The sequence below is a fragment of the Polypterus senegalus genome, chromosome 6 (assembly GCF_016835505.1).
Source record: "Polypterus senegalus isolate Bchr_013 chromosome 6, ASM1683550v1, whole genome shotgun sequence".
NCBI classification, from domain to species: domain Eukaryota; kingdom Metazoa; phylum Chordata; class Cladistia; order Polypteriformes; family Polypteridae; genus Polypterus; species Polypterus senegalus.
In genome coordinates, this window is record NC_053159.1 from 39261584 (window position 1) to 39282414 (window position 20831).

Sequence of the window (20831 nt, forward strand, 5' to 3'; positions counted from 1 at the left end):
TGCATATCTATATATATATATATATATATATATATATATATATATATATATATATATATATATATATACATACACAGTGGAACCTCTAGATATGATCACCTCTGTATACAAGAAATTCAAGATAAGAGGAAAGTATGAGTGAAAAATTCAGATCTAAATACGAGCATTGGCTCCGTAACGAGCCACGAGCCAGGCTGTGGTTATGCGTGACGCGTTTCCCAAACGGCCTCGACTCGGGGATTCACCCAAGCTGACGCTGCCAGCCCGTCAGCTCACTCGGTGTTCCTTGTTCTCCCGTAGCGTGAGGATCTACGCATTTGTGCGCTTGTGATTTTATTGTTTTGCTGTAGCAGTTCGCTGTATAAGCATATCCAAAAATATCGCGGACATGCAGATGGAGAATAGGAGCCGATTGCAAGAGAGAGAGAGAGAGATAGATAAGGAGAGAGAGAAGGGAGCGAGCGAGAGAGATAAGGAGAAAGAGAGAGAGACACGTGCACAAGCGAGAGAGCGATAAGGAGAGAGAGAGAGAGAAGAACCATCAGCTCAGTTATGCTCACATGACGCTCAGCAGACAAAGTGTATTCATACTACTTGTATTGCAAGACGTCGCTCGTTTTATCAAGTCAAAATTAAAAAATTTAGCTCGTCTTGCAAAACACTCGCAAACCAAGTTACTTGCAAACCGAGGTTCCAATTGTATATATTATTTATCAGTGTTATTTGTAAGGAAAATTGATTTTTATTTTGATATTTTTGGGGGTGCGGAACGGATAAACTGGATTTCCATTATTTTCAATGGGGAAGTCTGTTCTAGATACGAGAAATTCGCTATACAAGCTCAGTGCTGGAACGAATTAAACTCGTATCTCAAGGTTCCACTGTGTGTGTGTGTGTGTGTGTATATATATATATAAAGTGCAAATGTTTTTATTTTAATTTAAAAGGGTTTTAGTGGGCAACAGAATCAAATAATAGGCATGGACATGAATATTGTAAACTCAAGCTCTTTTAATTTCTGAAAAAAAAAATGCATTTAAACTGCATTTCAATTCAAAACAGAAACAAAATATCATTCCTGGCTAAAATTGGGCAGAATTAAAAATAAAGTGGTACTTTAAGTACATTTTCAGAATGGTATTGTCTTTAAATAATAATACAAATTTCAACATAAAGTGCAGTTTTTCTTCTTAAAAAATGAGGCAGAAACATAAAAGGAAATTTGACCAGCTTCACCTTTAAACTCTGAGTAACCTTAGCCAAAATTATTTTGTACATTAGGCTAAAACAGTGTGATCATTGAACATTTTGTAATTAGGATTACTAACGGTCACGTAAGTCCAATGATCCCCAGTAAGAGCCCCAAAGTCCGCTTTCTGTAATGCATCGAATTTTGCTTGCTTTTCAGTGTCATAAAGCTGTTGAATTTTACTTGAAATAGTCTTTCGGCACGGCAGTTGGAAAGTTGGATCACCTGACGCTAACTGTACCACATTTTCTAACCCCCTATCTTCCACCACTGTTAGTGGTCTACAGTTCAAAGCAATCCATTTTGCGAGAAAATTTGTAAGTTTGACCGATGTTGACTTACTAATTTTGGTCCTGAAGCTAGTCATTTAATCAGGTTTGGGCTGCCGACACCTTTTGTTGGTACTCGAACTCGTACTGCTAGTGCTAACAGCATACACAGTTTCTGTGCTCGCTGTAACATGTTTTGCATTTAGATGGCACCGTAAGGTTGAAGTGCTTCGGTGGTATGCAAACTCCTTTTTGCACAGTTTGCACAAAACCACTCTTTTATCAAGGCTTCCGTTGGGTAGTCTTTTGAAATGGAATTTGCCTCCAATCAGTCCTAGCAATACGCTTTCGTCCGACTCTTACATTTTTGTAGCTCTAATCGATGTACCAGGAAATCATGCATTGACAAAAGTTCCCCTTTGCTTGGAATGCAAAGTGTGATTAAATTTGTTATTTTTTTAACGCGTTATGGAGTACATGCATCAAAGCTTCTCAGCTGTGCTTGTGCTAAGAAAAGGAAACATTTTAAAAATAGCGTAACCTGATTGTCAATGTAATAGTTTTGTGACCGTTATGAGTGTTGCTGTCATCAAGGATTTGATTATCATTATTTATTTCAATCAGGTTCGTTGTGTTCAAGTTATATTCCGTGTTTGTCAACCGTTGTAAAGATAACAGGTTTCATTCATCGAAGTGTTCACCACCCAAATCGGTACTCATGAATGTAAGATGTTCAACAGGCATTCCCGGTATTAAGTTGTGGATTTGCCTGCGAATATTTAGCAGTAGAGTGTGTATGCACTTAATTTAATCTTTTCCAGTCCTGCAAAGTCAGTTGACGTGAGCTGCTCGGAGTACATACATCGAAGCTTCTCAGCTGAGCTTGTGCTATCTCGTGCGATCTCGCGATGTCCACGGCTTTATTTAATGTTAACTAAGACCCGGCACTTAAAAGTTTCTTGCTACAGCAATTTTAACTCTGTTACAAAGTGATCCAAAGTCTCGTTTATACCTTGTGTCTTCTCATTAAACTTGTATCTCGCAAATACCTTATTCGTCGTAGGCATGACAAAAGGCAGTGGGAGCATGTCTATAAACTTAATTTAAACTTACGGTTCACATTGTGCTTTGTTTCCGCAGTAGCTGCACTTATGAATATGCTTGTATGTGTCGCTTCATAATCTTTTGCTGCCTTCTCAATTTTTGTTCAGCTCTCTTTGGAGCTCTTCCTGGTTCTCTACGTATTTACGTAGGAGGTGTGATGCTGTGGCACGCAACTCCGCCTCACACGGCGACCAAGCTGCTGGCTTTGGCCGTATATATGGTCGAAAGTAGGTTCCAGTTATGTCTGTTACACGTAGAATTTCGAAATGAAACCTGCTTAACTTTTGTAAGTAAGCTGTAAGGAATGAGCCTGCCAAATTTCAGCCTTCCACCTACACGGGAAGTTGGAGAATTAGTGATGAGTGAGTCAGTCAGGGAGTGAGTGAATCAGTGAGAAGTGAGGGCTTTGCCTTATATTAGTATAGATTTAAATGAAGTTAAAAGTTTTACCTGTATAATATAATAAACATATTTTGATGCATTTCATGTTAAAAATGATATCGTCATCATATGTAAATATACGCTTTATAAAGTGGCGCAGGTTGTGCAATATTATAACTGTAGTGCAAGTTTACAGTGAGGTAATTCTACTTATAAGTACATATAGTTCTACAAGGAGCAATTGATTGAGTGCATTTAAAGTTCTTGGGATAAAGCTGTTATTTGTATGTTTTCTTTTATTCTATTATTGTAAAGCATTTTGGCCACAGAATTCCTATAATGTTTTAAATGTGCTATATAAATAAATTGACATTGACCCTTCTGATATTTTTCAGCACAAGATGTCTGTTTTCATTTATATAAAATCACAATATTTAAACATAAAGAAAGGCTTGTTGAAAATTTTTTTTACAGCAAAAGGTGACACTCCCATTTCTATTGTATTTTTTAAAGATAAAAATTATCAGCAAAATGCCTATATCACTTATAAAAAAACAACATTCCCTCCATGAGCTCATTCATTTCTCGTGAATTTACTGAAAAACTGAGGGATCAAAGTAGTATTCTTTTGGAACTGTAAGTTTCATATAAAGAAATTGTTATCTGTGACAAGCAGGTTCCCAGCATACTTCAGCTATTAGTGCTATCTACCTAAGTTAAGTAGATGAAAAGTAAAAAAAAAACTGCAGAGCGGTTCTGATTCCAGAATATTATGAAGTGGTGAAGTTGGTTTTAGTTTTAGAAACTTCAAAATGTACACTACTAGGCTGCCTTATTGGTGAGGTCAATCTACATGTTGACTGAGCTCAAGTAATCACTGCTCAGTTTATATACTAATACTACTAAAATTAAGTACTCTTTGATCAGTCCTTAAGCAAAACAGATCATATAAACCTAATTGTTAAGTAAAGCATAATTCTGATGTGTATATAGAACTTTTTATGATGTATTACTTTTAAATTCCCATAGGTATACTTATAATAAACTATACCTTATAATATGTGTTATCACTGCCACCTCACCGATGTAGCAGCCTGAGTTCAAGTCCGATGTGTGAATGTTGTCTATGTGATCCTTGTATGTTTTCACAGTGTGTTTCTGTGTTTTCTTCCAGGTACTCTGGTTTTCCTCCGTAATCCCTAAATATTAGCTGGTTAGGTTTATTGGCATTAGAAAATTGTTCCCTCTTTGGGGTTGTGCATTATTGGGCCCTGCAGTGGACTGAATTGCTGTCCAGGGCTGTTTCCTTCCATGTGCCTAATGATGCTTATATAGTCTAATTCAACCTGAACTGGATAATGCAGGTTCAAACCTATTATGTTAATTATACAGTATGTCAATCAGCATGTAATGTAACATTATCAATAGATTCTTTTCACAATTACAAGAACTTCTTTGTTTTTGTTCAGTTGTAAATAATCCATGTAAAATGCAAATTCCTTTTGCAGGAGCTATTATGAAACAAATGATATTGCATCAGCAATTGGAGTGATGGAGGAAGCACTCAGTAAACACCCAAATCTTGTCACGGTTGAGGCAATCAACATGGCTGCAGAGCTTTATATTTCTAATAAGCAGTACAGCAAGGCTTTGGAGGTGAGGAGTTTTTAGATGTTATGAACTCTTGTGGAGTGCTTTGGTAATGCAGGAAGCTTAGTTCCTGAATACTTTTGTTCCAGCACACTGGACAGACTTGTGAGCAAACTGTGCCCGCTCCAGGAAGCAACAATGATTAAAATGACTCATTCTCTTTTTGCATGCGTAATTTTAAAGCTTTTTAAATTTAGAGCTTGTGTTTATACATTAGAGTTTAAGCTAGAAAGTTTCCTAAGCTTAATATTTGTGTTTTTATAGTAAAATCAGGCTGCTTTTATTTCAGCTACATTTCAACTTGGTGAGCTAGCTTTATTTTCAAGCAGGACAATTGAATAATATTTGGCTGATTGAGGGTTGAATCTTTTATAAGTATTCACCACCAAACAACCTCCCAGTGACCATAAATGAACAGCCTCTCTGAAATCTGCTTATTTTTTTGGCTGCATTTTTTTTTTATTTTCTTTATCCAAAAAAAGTACAGAGCAGGTTTTGAAGCATTTAGAGCTCTCAACCCCTTTCTTAGTAGCTTGCTGCCTGCTCTGCTTAGCAAAGAAGTTGTATAAAAATAAATGTGACGGTGTATAACTGTCATGGGTTGTATTTTTTCTGTCTTGTTTTTCATTCTTTAGCTGAAAGAATATCCTAAACTACATATTTTAATTCTTTATGAATGGTTTAACAGTATTTCAGTTAATGTTTTTCAATAATTTGTTTACAGTGCATTGTTCTGTTTAATGTTTACTAATTTCTAATTTAATTTCAGTATTTTCTCTTTGCAGTTGAGTTAGCCAGTGTAGATACCTAACCATAAATACTGGCTTGGTTGCTTTAATAATTAATAATTACTTTACATTTAGTAAAGACTTACTGGCTTAATGTCATAGTTACAGAGAGCATTTGTATGATATGCGTACCTCTGGTTATAAAAGCAAAGTATAAATAACAAAAGAGCTGGATTTGCGTTTAGATAATGCTTCATTCTTCTCTTTAGGTGATGTTGAAGTTTTGTGAAATTTCTCTAGAAATTAAAACATCAAAGAAGGAAGATAACGAGGATGATGGTGGTACAGGTTATTTTTTTTTTGTTCTGTGAAATGTTTTCTTGATGTTTTTGAAATTCTTTTGTTTACCGTTTTTGCTTTGATTTCACTTTTTCCTCGTTTGATCCTATAGTAAATATCTTGATTTAATTGTGAGATAAGTTATTCATTTAAATATATTGCTTAAATTTCAGGTACATGAATATTTTTTAAACTTAATATTATTAAGAGCTGTTTATTATACAAGGGGTTATTTTTAATTGGGACCGTTGTATTACTTGAGGAGTGACTAAAAAAATTGAGCCTAAACCTGAAATTGGTTTTGTACAGTGCTGATTTTATACAATAAGTGAGCTTAAGCTAGCTCTTGTGTATTACAACGTTCTAGTTTTAGTTTTATTGTTTATGGTATGTTGTTTCAGAATCAGCACAAATGTTGAAAACTGCTAAATCAAGTACCATGTTATCATTGTTTTTTTCTTTTAATATTTTTATTAATTTATTTCAAGAAAGTAACAAAGTATACAATCCAGCAGAAAAAATGTGCAGTCTTTATACAACAACCAATAACTTCAAAATCCGTGTAAAACAAACACCAGAGAATTTTAAAAGAAAAGAAAACAGGAAAAAAACAAGATCTAACAAAACAAGAATTTAACCCATACCTGATGTTATTGAAATTCTAGCACTATATATCAAATAATATTTTGTGGATTAATTCTTGCCTAGTCAACATGTACCATTACTAGGCCAAAGTAAAGACATTAACTGAAGAACTCTGTCATTATAGGGTCTCTCTCATAGATAACTAAAGGTTTGGTCATCATACAGCATTGACAACAAAAGGAAATGTTGCCACAGTGGCACAAATTATAATGGTGAATCAAAGAATGAAACTGCCAAGACCTGAGATTAGATCCAGTTGAATTAATTCTTCATGGCCTGTTAAACATGGCAAAGTCTGTGCTCAATGGATGGCGATTATATTCCTTATAAAACTCACATAACCTATCAATATTTTGTTCTGACTGGAAGCAGTCAATCAGGGAATAGTGGAATGGAAAGATATTAACCATGCCCTTTCCGCTTCACAAGAATATCCTTGCTCACTCTGCATGCATGGGTAGCAAAAGCTGGTCTGTTAAACTTTCGTGCTGCAAGCATTGCTGCAATAAACAACATAATGCAGATAGATAGATAGATACTTTATTAATCCCAAGGGGAAATTCAGTTTGAACATCCTACTTTTCCCCCTATTTCACTGGTCAGGGGTCTCCAATTCAAAACCTCAGTTTTATGTGAATGCATCTTCCTGTTTATAATGGGTACTGATTTTTCCAAGAACATCTATTTAATTGTATTTTAGCAAAAAAAATGCCTAATGTTTTAATGTTTTGAGCAGTTGCCTGGAATGTGACTTTTTTGTCTCCTTCATGGATGTTTTTCATATTGTTTGACTTTTTATAGCAACTTCTTAAAAGAAGATAGGTAAATATATTGTAAAGTTATTGTTGCTCATAGGTCTTGGGCATTCAGGGCAGATATCTCAGAAACTGCTGGTTGTAAAATGTTTGCTGGCATGTAGTCATCCAGGACCTCTACACAACACACAGAAACACAAAATTGTAATTTTAAGACTTGGAAATTTCGATTTTCCACACACACAAGCACACAAACAGACAACATGCTAAAATCAACTTTTCTTGAGGTTTTGAACAGCGTAGAATTTAAAATCTAAACCTAACTTGATAGCAAATTTTTTGTACCATCATCAAACTTCTATTTACATGGAAGTAAAAAAAGTTGGTGAATTATTGACAATGCAATGATAAAGTTCTGCAGACATTACGTAAATCATTTCAGTTGGTTTAACTCCTCCAAGGTATTCAAGAATGGCTTTTGGGATTTATAATTATATAGATAAAGTTTGTACCTTTCAGAATGTTCTCAACAGATCACCATTTATATTCCAAAAGTTACCGTATGCAGTACATCCCATTGAGGTTAACTATGTAAGCTAGCTCCAGTTGTTCAATACTCAGTTTGAGGTTTCTGAAGAACAGTTCATTGCTACTGTTACTGCACACATTACCTTTTGCAACCCATGATCTGAATCATGAGTATATGAAGATGTTAGGCAAATAGATTTATCATTGAACTTCTTTCTTCAAAATGCAAAGATTATATTGATGCTAAAAAAAAACACCTTTGGGGCATAGTTATCCCATAGTACTTCTGCTTCAGTCTGTTTTTATTGTTAAAAAAAAAAAAATCATGATTTTGTTAAATACCAATATTTTTGTGTAATTCATAGTATTATTAGAATTTTTAAATGTTTTTTTATTTTAACATCATTCTATGATCACATCATGATTCTGAAGTGTAAAAGGCTTAATAAGTTGTTTTTCCTTCACAGAGAAAATGTATAACTTAGAGATGCCAGAAGATTTGCCTATTGATATCCGTGTAAAGCTAATGGTTTGCCTTATCCATCTGCAAATGCTTAAGCCACTAGATGTGAGTTTTTTCCTCTCGTTATCTGTTAGTATAGTCTAGCTGTAAGTGCTTTTATAACTCACTGTATCCTGACATTTCTTTCTTTCTTCCAGACAATGCTGACTTCCTTAATGGAGATGAGTCCAGAAGAGATGGGAGATCTTTACCTTGATGTAGCTGAGGCATTTTTGGAGATTGGAGAGTACAATTTGGCTCTCCCACTTCTTGGTTCCCTTGTTTGTTCTGAAAGATATAACTTGCCTGTTGTCTGGCTCCGACATGCAGGTAAAAGTATATTTTTAAAATAATTAATAAGAACTGATATGATAATAAAATTAGTAGCAAGTGCTTTTTTGTATTGTTTGTTTTTATGTGGAAATTGTTCTACAATATATCAGAATTAAAATCTAAAATGAAAAATATTAACTATTTCACCTATGTAGTGAATATGCAATATTTACATATCAATGGGAAAAATGTTAAAAACATCTGTATATTTGCTTGGTATCTTTGTGAGTATGTTTCCTTTGGTACTTCCTTTTTATCTCATACATTTGAAACATACACTAATCTGGCATATTAATCTAATAAATGTATGATTGAGTGTGGGGGTATGTGTGTGAAGGTGCTCTGTGAAAGGCTGCTTCCAGCATTCTTTCTAGCACCTTCAGATGGCTGAATCCTGACTGCCAGTTCTTATTTTTAGTGATAGAATGTATTTGCTTTTCCAATTAATCTTTCTCTGAATATCAAGCTCTGTTGACAACAGAGCTACATGCCATACTGTAAAACTCTGTGATATGCTAACTTAGTTTACCCTAGAATTTTGTAAACATATTTAATACTATTAGGATGAGTTGTTTATTTTGCCATTAGACTCTTCATTTTCGTACACTCATTTTCCATGATTTTTATCCTTTCTGTTAAACAGGTTCTGTACCCCAACCTTGATTTACATTGTTCTTTGAATTGCAATTATATGGTTTATCTTTTTCTTATCAAAAGATAGCACTGAGGTCTGTGCTGTGTGGACCTACCTCTGAAGACATGATAAGTTAGCATGTGCCTGACATTTATTTAATATCCGTGCTACAACATGTCAAATATATAATATTTTAATAGTTTATTGGAAAATGCTTTCAATGCCTCTTATTGACAAGCATCTCATATGGGTGTTTACATGTATTTTCCCCTACAGTATATTTAAATCAATGTAAATCTTAATTTAGCTTATTTAAAATAATGTACAAATGTACTATAACAATATTTATAATATTACTCTGGTTGAAAAAAACTTGAAAGTAATTTATACTAATAAATAATAAATAGTATCAGTACTGCCAAGGTTTTTTAGGTGTCATAGAATGATATTTTTGTCATGTCAGATTGCTGACATGAGTTTATAGGTTTCAAAATGTTATTAATTACCCTACAGCCTTGTTTGAATCACTACAAAGCCGAGATAGCCAGGTAAAATAGTTGTCAACATTTGAGGGTTCATAGTGATTTGTCTCAAAAGATAATCTTGCTGTGTGTGCTGAGTGATTGTACTTAACAAAGTGATTTAACAGAAAGAGGTAATGTTTACCATTTTTGTGACCCAAAATAATGTCAACAACTATATTTCCTAAATGGGAGGTAGGCTGCTAACCATATTTATGTCCTCATTATCTTGGTGGATAATAATCATTTTGTATCATAGAGTGTTTGAAGGCTCTTGGACACATGGAAGTGGCTGCAGAGAGCTACAGCAAGGTTGTAGAGATGGCACCATTACACTTGGATGCACGTATTTCATTGTCAACTCTTCAGCAACAGTTGGGGCGTGCAGAGAAGGCACTTGAAGCTCTGGAACCTATGTATGATCCTGAGACTTTGGCACAGGACTCAAGTGCAGCACAGCAGGTACATCTGTTCTTCTGTAAGATAATTTAAGAACCATCCTCTTACATTAGTGCAGCGCATACTGGCCCAGTTTGTAGCACTGGTGCTTCGCAGAAAAAGGAGACTGGGTTTGATTCTCAACCTGGTCACTGTTTTTATGGAGCTTATCTATTTTTCTTTTGTCTGTATGGGTTTTTGTATCAAATCTTTATGATGTCCTTCAAAATTATGCTATTTATGGGAAATTATATATGCTTTATTTGTATTAGTATATTTAAAAAATTAGATTATTTTTGGCTGATTCTTTCTTATTTTACTTGGCTCCTTCTGCAGCAGATCAGAACAGAGTTGTAGATTGTGATATTTTGCTTTCTTGGTTTCTTCCTGCATTTCTAGGAGTTCTCATTTTACTGACTACTCTGTTGTCTTAGTATGAGTGAGTATTGGTGTGTGTGTGTATGTGTGTATTAATGTGCAGTATCCAGAGTTAATTCCTGACTTACGTCTAAAGTGTTTGAGATAGGCTTTTGGACTTTACCGTGAATTGAAAAGGCTGTGTTAGGAAATGGTTGGATAAACTTTCCTATTTCCATTTTCCTTCTTCTTTGTAAAAACTTTATTTATACAGGCAAACTGGTCTAATCTGTCATTAGTACTATAATATGAAAAGAAGTTCTGATTTAGCTATGTGTTCAAAAATTCTTGCCTCACATTTCCTGTCATCCTACATTTACTCAGATCGTTGTAGACATGGAACACACATCAAATGCATGTTTTCCAAATAACAATACATTATTTACCCTATGCAATTCCAGGTACCTCATACCCATATAAACAGACTTGAGCTGGGAGAACTTTTTGACTTTAACTGAGTCTGTGGGGGATGGGAAATCAGGCTGCTTGCTGCCAGTGCTGATTGACACATTTGCAAAACAAAGATGCTGATGAGGAGGTGCAAGGGAATTTAAGGTGGCCCTGCATTATGATTTTTTTTGTAGGCTTCAGGGATTCTCATGTTAAGCATTGCAAAAGTTCTTGCAACAGGGCAAAATAAATCTTATTTGCAAGAGTGACTTTTATCACAGCCAGATAACAAAAAGTATCAAAACTGTGAGGTGTGTTGGGGATGTCTATCTTTTGTTTTTACTTTATTAATTTCTGCTTATCATTAGAATGTTACTGCTTGTTTGAAGGAAAATTCCTTTTTAGTATCCATAGCCATTTGTCTGTGTTAAGTCATGTTACAGGTAATATCCTTTTTAATACATAAGGTTATTCATGCTTACAAGCACAGCTACTTACATGAAGATAGATGTTATGTAGTTATGGGTATAAAAATAAAAGTGAAGTTTAACATTTTTGAATAGTACTCAGATAAAGCTATTTATTACAGAATTATACAGTACATGCATTATACAAATCATAATGATAACCATAATTGCACAGATAACCCAGTTCAAAAGTTTACATACACTTGGTTCTTAATATTGAACGTCGCCGCCTTGAGCATAAATGATCACTTGCAGACTTTTGTTATGACTGAATCCATTAGTCTCCTCAAGTGGTAAACCTGACCAGTTTTCTTGACAAAAAGCTCTCAAGTCCTTTAAGTTCTTTGTCTGGCTTTCATGATTTGCATGTGGTTCAGTGATGTTTGTTCAGCATTTTCAATATTAATCCAGAAACATGGTCTGTGAGATAGTGTGCCAAGAAGAAAGGCATTGCAAAATATATAGCGGTTTTGGCTGTAATTTGATTTTACAGCAGAATGTTGATAGTTAAAAACAAGTAGAAGTGTGTGTGTGTGTGTGTGTTTGTGTATATATACTGTGTACAAAATACATATGTAAATTCTGAGTATGAGCCCTAGAGAGTGCCATGCATGTCAATAGATTCACCTCTAAGTTTTCTGAATAAACAGATCTACTGTACAACCCAACTATGTGGTCTACTGGACTGTTATTTCCTTTAGAGCAGGAATGCCTGGGGCCATCTCTTTGGGAGGGCTTCTGTTCTCTTGATAAGGTCACATGAAGTGCTTTGCAGCATGGCCTGTGGTCTCTTGTATCCTCCACAAGGGGCCTACCAGGAAGAGGTGATCCTATAGTCTCTCTGGAACTTGTCTTGGCATTTGCACTTCAGTGCTCTCCTGAAATGACAGAAGAGAGTCCATGAGACATCTGGAGTTTATACCATTCTATTAAGTGGTCTCCCTAGTTCCTCCAGGTTGAATCACCCGAAAGAGATGAAGAGATCTGCAGTATATATAAAAATATATACATTTTTCCATATTTAACACATTAGCCCTTTCCTATCATATATTTATAAGCTAATATGAAACTTGAGATATTTTAATAAAATGAAATAAATATAAAATGACATATTAGTAAACTTTATAGTATAAACTGATAATAGAATATTTACATGTTTAAATGGCTTTAATCTATGCTAATAAAGACGTTTATCTTTCAGTTGAAGAATGTATCGTATTCATGTTAAATTCAGTTGGATTGACTGTTGATGTTGGATATAATTTGGACATTTGCGGATTGTACTACTGTTTAATAACATACATTTTTACTTTTTTTCTTGTAGGAGCTAAAATTACTTTTGCATCGCTCTACTTTGCTCAAGTCTCAAGGAAAGATGTTTGACTATGTGGATACATTGCTTACTATGCTGGCCATGCTTTTAAAGGTAAGCAGCAATGCAAAATTCTAAATGCTTTATATACATATTGACAAATGATTGCATTTTTTCCCATTTTAATTTTCTTTCTGCTATCTAATTCCCTGAACTGTTAGTAATATTTCTCCAAACATAACTTGTCTATTTTAGGTTGCTATGAACAGGGCCCAGGTTTGCCTTATATCAAGCTCTCGTTCGGGAGAAAGACACATATATTTAATAAAAGTGCCCCGTGATAAAATATCAGACATTGATGATCAAGAGGCTGCTTATCTTGATGTGATAGGTACTGTATTAAGATATGTTTCTCACTCCTTTTCACTTATGCTTGTCACTTCTTATCTTTGGCCTGGTTTTAAAGCTTTCATTTCTGTCTTGTAGCAGTTCTTATCTTTTATGGTTATATTTTTAATTCTGTGTTATAATTGCTGTTTTCCTCCCACAGTAAATGTCTTTAATTTACAGAAGTTAGAATCTGTAACACTAATTTTTCATGTGTCATGTATGTTGCTTGAAGGCACGCATAACTTTTCATAAAAACTCAATATAGTAAAACTATAAGGCCATGAGAAAGAGATCCTGTGTGAGTGTGCCAATTTACTTAAAACTTGAATTTAAGTATTTAGTATACAGTATATCTGAGCACATTTTAAGGAAGTTTAATAATGGGTATAACACCAGTGCCTAGGTTTTGGTGATAGCATTGTTGATAGATTTAAAAATGTGATCAAAATTTGTATCCCTAAAATTCCCAGTGCTGTATTATGCCAGATGTATTTTTTCTTTGTATCTTTCACCCTATCACAATAGTACTAATAAAATGGTTCAGAATATACTGATAATGTAGTTATAAACACTGACTTAAGAAATGTATATACCATTAACTGACTGATGCCTTATCTTTCACAGAAAGCAAACCATTATTCACTTCATATCTTCATATCATTATTTATAAGATGCCATTTCCTATTTTTAAAACATTGAAAATGATCATAGCAAGAATAACTTCAACACTCCAACACTTTTAGCATCAGTCAGCTATCATTGACACTAATGAAGAGGACATGAGCGGGTCAGCAAGGCCTGAGCTGAGCACTAGGTTTGCATCTGGTAACAGAATCAGGAGTACCTGGTTTTATAATGAAGCAGGCAACCACTGTTGGCAAAATGATCCAGTCGAACATCTAGACTTAGACAACTAAATTAAATTCATATTTACTATGTCAAAAACGCACATGTTCTAAAATTGCTCGCAGAGAATAAATCCTCTAGGCTAAATAATTTGTTTTGAGGGAAGTTAAATTGCTGCAATAATGGAATCAACAAGCCCTAATCAACATTACTTAATGGATTTCTTTTCCCTATATTATGAAAAAAGTGAAGCTGATGACATTCTGTTCTCTTTGGTTTTAAGAATTTCTGCAGAGTGTAAATGGTTTAAGAAGATGCTAATTCTGTATCTTATTAAATGCAAAGAAATTTTATTGTTAAAATGATTCCAAACAGACATCACACACATAGCTAATCTGATGACATTATAGGTTAATTGTGTCTGTGTCAATGCAGGAGGTGTAATTTTCTTTTAGTTTACGTCACTTGAGTGACAAGGAAATGCTGAGGAAAAAAAGCAAAAAATTAAAGGGTACTGCTGGCGTTTAGTATTGATATTATATTTCTGGTGCAAGATGTTAATGCTACCTTTGTCTTCATGTATCTAATCTGTTCGTGATACTAGTTTGAAGATTTGTTATCTTTTCAGACTTGTTAAACAGCTTGTGATAAACCTAGAATACTATTTACAACAAGTTTAATCTGTTTCTTTTCAAGGTAAAACAAATGTTTTGACAAAAGACGACTGGTGGCAGCTTGTTCTGAAGTCTATCTATACTCTTTGTGAATTGAAACGATTCAAGGAGGCAGAGCTTTTAGTTGATTCATCACTTGAATACTATTCTTTCTACGATGATCGTATAAAGAGGAAAGAACTTGAATACTTTGGTTTGTCAGCTGCAATACTGGACAAAAATTTCCGCAAAGCATACAACTACATACGGTATGAGAGTGATGAGGGGTTATAGATGTTTTGTATCTTGGACACCCATAAAAAGTATGTTGCTAGTCACTTAAAAACCTGAACAACCTCTGCTTTTGTAATATATATTTAAATTACTTTAATTTGGTGGTAATGCGTCATTTGACTAGCCAGATTTTTTGTCCATGAATGTGGGCAAGCTATTTCTAAAAGTGACTAAAATTTGTGCTTTAGCAGCTACTTTACCACATGTGACCTGTGTTTAGAAGAAGTTCACCATCTCTCTTAGGCATCATAATAGATGACTGAAGGTGTTTAGCATCAGGAAGAGATCCAGCCTTAAAATGTTGTTTTGTAATACCCCTTTGATTGTGAGATACAATTTCTAGAGTTAACAAAGCATGTGCAGGATGCAGTCTATAGTGTCCTGTGAGCACTCCTTGGTAGCAATAGTGAATGAATCACTAAATATGAATGGTATGTGGTAAGCAATTAAGAATGTCTGGTTAAAAACAACAAAAGAAGTCTGCAGTTGAACAAAGGGAATTTTGGGATAGAATGAAATATAAATATGGTGGTGGAACACTGAGGTGGAGATAGCAAAGAAAATTGGAAAAGAACAAGCCAAGACTGGATTTTGCAAGTAGTTGGCAAAAAAGATGGGATGTAATAGGTATACATTTTCAAAAAATGTTGAAGTAAACATTAAGATTGATAGTAGCTAGACTTGCAATACCTGGAAGAAGTAGTATGTGGATACATTTCTGAATGAAGAGAATGAATGTGATAAAGATGTTTGTTATGAGATAATAAAAGGGCCCAGTTTTTTTTGTTTGATTGTGTATGAATTTGTTACTGTCTGCACCTGTGATGATGTCAATTTATCAGGAAGCATGATTGATGATCAGGATAGTAGATGGGGAAAGCAAAAGTTTTCACTAGGGATCCCTTCTGGCCTTTTGCTTTTCGTGATCGTGAAGAATGTGGTGGCCAGAAAATTACATGAAGGATTGCCGTGGAAGCACATGTACATCAATCTAATTGGAAAACAGTGAAGCAGAATTGAAATAGAAAGCTAGTTTGTAAGTGAAAGAGCTCAGGGTAAATGTAGGAAGGGACAAAGTGATTTTTGCATGTGATGGGGTAGAAGGATTGGAAGAGGGTTTGGGGTGTTGGGAGAAACTTATTAAAGATGTAATGGTGTAAGAGTATTTACATGTGGCAAGTTTGACTGCAGAATGTGATTTAGCAAGTGTAAATTTAGATATCTGCAATGGGGTGGTTGTGCAGAAAGTAGGCGCTGCTACCTGATAACATGTTGATTGAAGAAGGAGGTTGTGAGCACAGCTGTGATAAAGAGGGTGAGAAGTATGTGTAAGAAATTTCTGGAGTTGTCACTTATTCTGACTTGTAAAGGAAAATTCTTCGCATTGATTTGAAAGCTTATTAATAAGGCTGTGTGATAAGGAGTTTGCTCTCTAAGAGTGAATTGAGGCTAATGAAGGCACTCAATGAAGAAGTGGGAAAGAACAGTGATATTGATGAAGAGGAAGTGTGACGTGTTATGGAGTAAGTGGAAGAGGAATGCTGAGTTAAGAGGAAAAGTTGGTGTGCATGATGATATGTATTTTGAGGATAACCTGAGTAATGTAGTTTGGGAAAGTTTAGTGAAAACAGAGAATAATGGAGTGAAGATGGAGGTGGAAGAGACGATACGTGATTTTCTCAGAGACACTTTAACGTTACATGAGACGAGGCAGTGAGACAAAAGGACAGCTGCTGTACAGACTTTGAAATGATCGACATGCAGCATGACAAGCATAGCGTGCGTTCAGCCCCACCCTTTACAACGCGAGCGGCAGAGATGTGAAATTGCTGGCGCGTAGCACGCCCCAGTCTTCTTAGCGAAGTGAGAAGGGGGCAAAGCCCCCTAGTTTACCAATGAAAAAGGAATGGCTTCATTCCATGCAGGCACAAACTGTGTATCTTCTATGTACAGTTATCCATGACAAGGTGATTGAATAATTATACATAGTTACAAAATTATAAATAAACCAGGGAGGAATAAATAAAACATATTTATTAACTAATTTCCATTGCTTTCCCATTGCCTCTGCCAAACTACGCCACTCAACACAGAAAATAAATACTTCTTGTAATCTGATTTTATAGAACAAGGTATGTTGGTGAATTCAGAAAAGGGAAAATTATGACTTTGTTTCTGTAAAAGAAGTTCAGAAAGTGAATGTTGGCGTTTTTCACCAAACACTGAGAAATGAGAATTGTGTCTCACCGCAACTTGACATACAGTTAAGTGTTTAAGAAAAAGCTAATTTCTGTTTACAGTTGAATTTTTATTGACATTTTTAAAGCTCTCAAACTGTTTTAATCTTTGCTTAAAATTGATAATTAAGTCACTTTCTTTATTTGAATCAAAAGCTGTTTACTAGTTAGTGGGGAGTAACTGCCTCAAGTGGAGGAGTGCAAATACTTCTTGATGTTATTTGTAAGCATGGTCAGGGTTGATAATGAGATTGACCAATGAATAGGTATAGCTGTGGTAGTTTTGTGAAAATGTATAGGACTGGGGTGGTAAAGCAGTTTCAGCTGTGGGATGTACTAAAGAATATCCCTTAAGAAATTAAAATATTCCTAATTTTTTTTACATCTGAAATCACAATGTATGCAATATCTTCTCATTTTTTTTTGTTTTTCATATTGTTTGACTAACACAACTACGCATTGTGAAATTTTGTTTTTTGCTTGCATGGTTGTTGTGATTTTGATTCTTGAAATTCATTTTCAATTACTGAATATTTTTCTTTTTTGTGAAAATCTTAGGTTGATGCTGATGGATAATGTAGACAGTCCACAGCTATGGAATATATTCAACCAGATCACCATGCACTCACAGGATGTAAGACATCATCGTTTCTGCTTACGTCTTATGCTCAAGTATCCTGAGAATCATGCTCTCTGCCTCCTTAATGGCCACAATGCTTTTGTATCTGGTAGTTTCAAACATGCTCTAGGTGAGACATATATTTTGCTGAAGTAAGCTAACTTTATTTACACTGTTAGTTTTATGTCTGAATTTATGGAACGTTGTCATTTTTTTATATTTAATAATGTGTTCCTTTGTAAGTATCTACATACTGTATTTTAGTATGTATAGTTTACCAGTATACCTATAGTAAAGTTTTTAATTCAACTATAATTGTATTTTTTTTCAAATTAGATTTGTTTTTAATATTGTACTGTACAATGCAAAAGGATTTGCTTATTTTGTAAGTATTTCAAATTTTGCTGGAGTTCTGTTTTAGTTTTTTTATTTATCAAAGGTATGTACAAAACAGACCATTATACATATGGTTTAAGTAGTTAGACTTTGCAAGGTTAGCAATCAATAGAGAAGGAAAAATTTGCCTTTAGAATTTTGACACTAGATATCTTAAAATCAAAAACTGCAATGTCTTATTTGCATATATTACTTGCATAAGAGACACTTTTTTGTTCTGCTCATATGTAAAAGAAGTAAACATATAATTGCCTTACTATTGCGCCATTCAAGTTGCTGTCAAATGCTGTATTAAAACTCCAGTATAATGTGAAATCATCTGATACACAATGAATTTTTTTTTTAATAAACGGGGACATTCAATGGAAACACAGATGAGCCCCTTTTCATGCTGTTAATAATAAGTAATTTGGGGGCATATATTTTTTTCAGTGCAGAGGCACCTGCACATAATACAATTGTGGGTACATAACTGCAAGTATTGTGTGTTTCAGTGCTGGTATCAGTGTTTTTTTCCATGTTTCAAATATCGTTAGTCACTAACAATCAATCAGTTCTAAAAATATTAGTCTATTTAATGTTTTCATCAGTCATCTAATTCATTTTATTGTCTAAACGTCCTTTCAGAATGAGCAGATCTTTACAAATTAAACTGTAATTAACAGATATAGGTGAGGAGTGCTAAATAACAGTGTAATTTACATATTTAAAATACCTTCTTTAAAAACATCTCAATATTAATTTGTTAAATAGTGATAAATAAAAAGCTGGACCAGGGCTCAGAGTGATATGACATAGGAGTTGAGACAAGAGCAGTTTTTGAGGAGTTATTTACTTAATCAGCACTTGTCTTTAGGGGTGAAAGTGACAATAGGATTACTACTTCATTAAAGTCTTCACTAATATAAAGTCTTGCAGCTCCAAATGTATAAGAGATATGTCATTTATTCAATCCACATTTACCACTGTAGGGTAATAGTGAGTCAATTTGCACCTATAATCTATGCTCACATACATTTGATGGCTTATAAGGAAAAAACAAAACAAAACAAGTACTGCGCATGGATTTATCCACCATACTGATTACTTAGGATGAATCACTGGATTTAAAACTTACGAATATATGTTTGTGATAAAAGAAATGTTTAATTTTCCACCATAAATCACATATTGTCTGCATCAAGCTGAAAAACAAAAATCTAGAGTTTAATATTTTATGAAGCTCTTTAACAAATCATGATAAAAGAAATAAAGACATGTACACCACATAGACCTGGTGTATTAATGCTATATAAAAGCTTAGGAAAAGTAATAAAACATGCTTTGAGAAATAGTACCTGAAATTTGAAATCTGCTTCAATTGTCCATCTATCCATCCATCTTCCTTTCTTGCACACATAAGAGTATACAATAGTGCTATTTCTTAATTGAGACCTCAAACTGTCCTGAAAGTACATTTCTTTACATTTTCATTGCATCAGAATAATGTTCTTCCCTGTGTTTTACAAATTAATATTTTTGCCATGAAAGGTCAGAACCTGGAAAACATTTGCATTTTAATTGATTTAGCAGATCATTGTTTAACTGAAGTGGAGGAGTCTTATGGTTTTCTACTTTTAAAAAGTCTGCCTAAAACGTATCTGACATTGAACCTGGTACAATTTATGCTTCACCTACTTTGGAGATTCCAGTTACAAAAAAGTTCAATGGCTGCTACTAATTTTGAATGTAAATACTTACATATGGGATAACAGTGTACAGTATTAAGATTAATTTAGCCCATTTCAATTCTGTGTATTCTTACTAGGCATTCTTCAACTTATGGGCCCAGTGCTCTGTAAAGTAATTTAAAATATTATATAATAATATCAAAAAAGGAAGTGCAACTTAAACTGAGTCCACAATTTTGAAATAAACAGAGAGACAAGCAATACATATAGACACGCAGTCTCTTACTAAAGTAGTGATCAAAATAGTTTTGAACTTGGGCCTGAATGGGGGTGTGTTTTAAGGTATTGATTTTGCAAGTAGCCAAAGATTTGTACATGTGTACTGAAATATATGAAAAAGTTTTCAAACACTTGAGTTTTTTGTGTAAGTTTTGTTTCATTACCAAGTAATTGCTAATAATAGTGAGTATAATGATGTCAATCATTTCACATTTCATATTAACCAAGATAGTGGTTGTTCTGGATAAAACTTGTGGGTTATTATTTAGAGGCCAGACATGAATTTTTGGTTGGATCTTTTCACTCACACACACACCCACACACGCACGCACGCACGCACGCACACACAGAGGTTAAAAGGCAATTACCTAGGCTATTGAATGCTACTTGGTTTCGGAGGACTTAGACATCCACCCACACCAATACATGACTATGCCTCTGTTAATCATACATTTACTTGTTAATCTGGAAATGTAATCAGATTATGAGTTGTTGATAAATTTCACATCAACTTTTTTGATTACCATTTATCTATTAATTTAAGACCATATGAATTCTCATTAAACAAAAGTGTTTTTTTTAAATATTAGGATAACCTTTGTTTTGAGAGGAGCAACTTTATCTATTGAGTCTTTTAAATACGATTAGTATATTAATTGTGAAGCTTAGGTTTAATGTTTCTGCATTGTCAATATGTCTTAAAACATTATTAGTTTTTTTGTTTCCAAATTGAGCATTTATAAGTAATGAAGCAATAAAGTTAATCTAATAATGAGGTGAAATGT

At 34.2% G+C, this 20831-nt stretch overlaps 1 protein-coding gene across 2 annotated transcripts in view; it reads left to right on the forward strand.

Annotated features, from left to right (window-relative positions):
• The window catches only part of gtf3c3 (general transcription factor IIIC, polypeptide 3), a 74194-nt gene that overhangs the window by 38561 nt on the left and 14802 nt on the right, over nt 1-20831 (forward strand). Inside the window, exons 7-15 of one of the 2 annotated variants that reach the window (XM_039755887.1) lie at nt 4512-4659; nt 5651-5729; nt 8116-8216; nt 8309-8480; nt 9898-10100; nt 12675-12776; nt 12918-13053; nt 14595-14820; nt 17641-17831. In XM_039755887.1, the coding sequence (XP_039611821.1) occupies nt 4512-4659; nt 5651-5729; nt 8116-8216; nt 8309-8480; nt 9898-10100; nt 12675-12776; nt 12918-13053; nt 14595-14820; nt 17641-17831 (1358 nt within the window). The remainder of the gene's footprint in view (nt 1-4511; nt 4660-5650; nt 5730-8115; nt 8217-8308; nt 8481-9897; nt 10101-12674; nt 12777-12917; nt 13054-14594; nt 14821-17640; nt 17832-20831) is intronic. The other variant, XM_039755888.1, reaches the window with a different exon arrangement.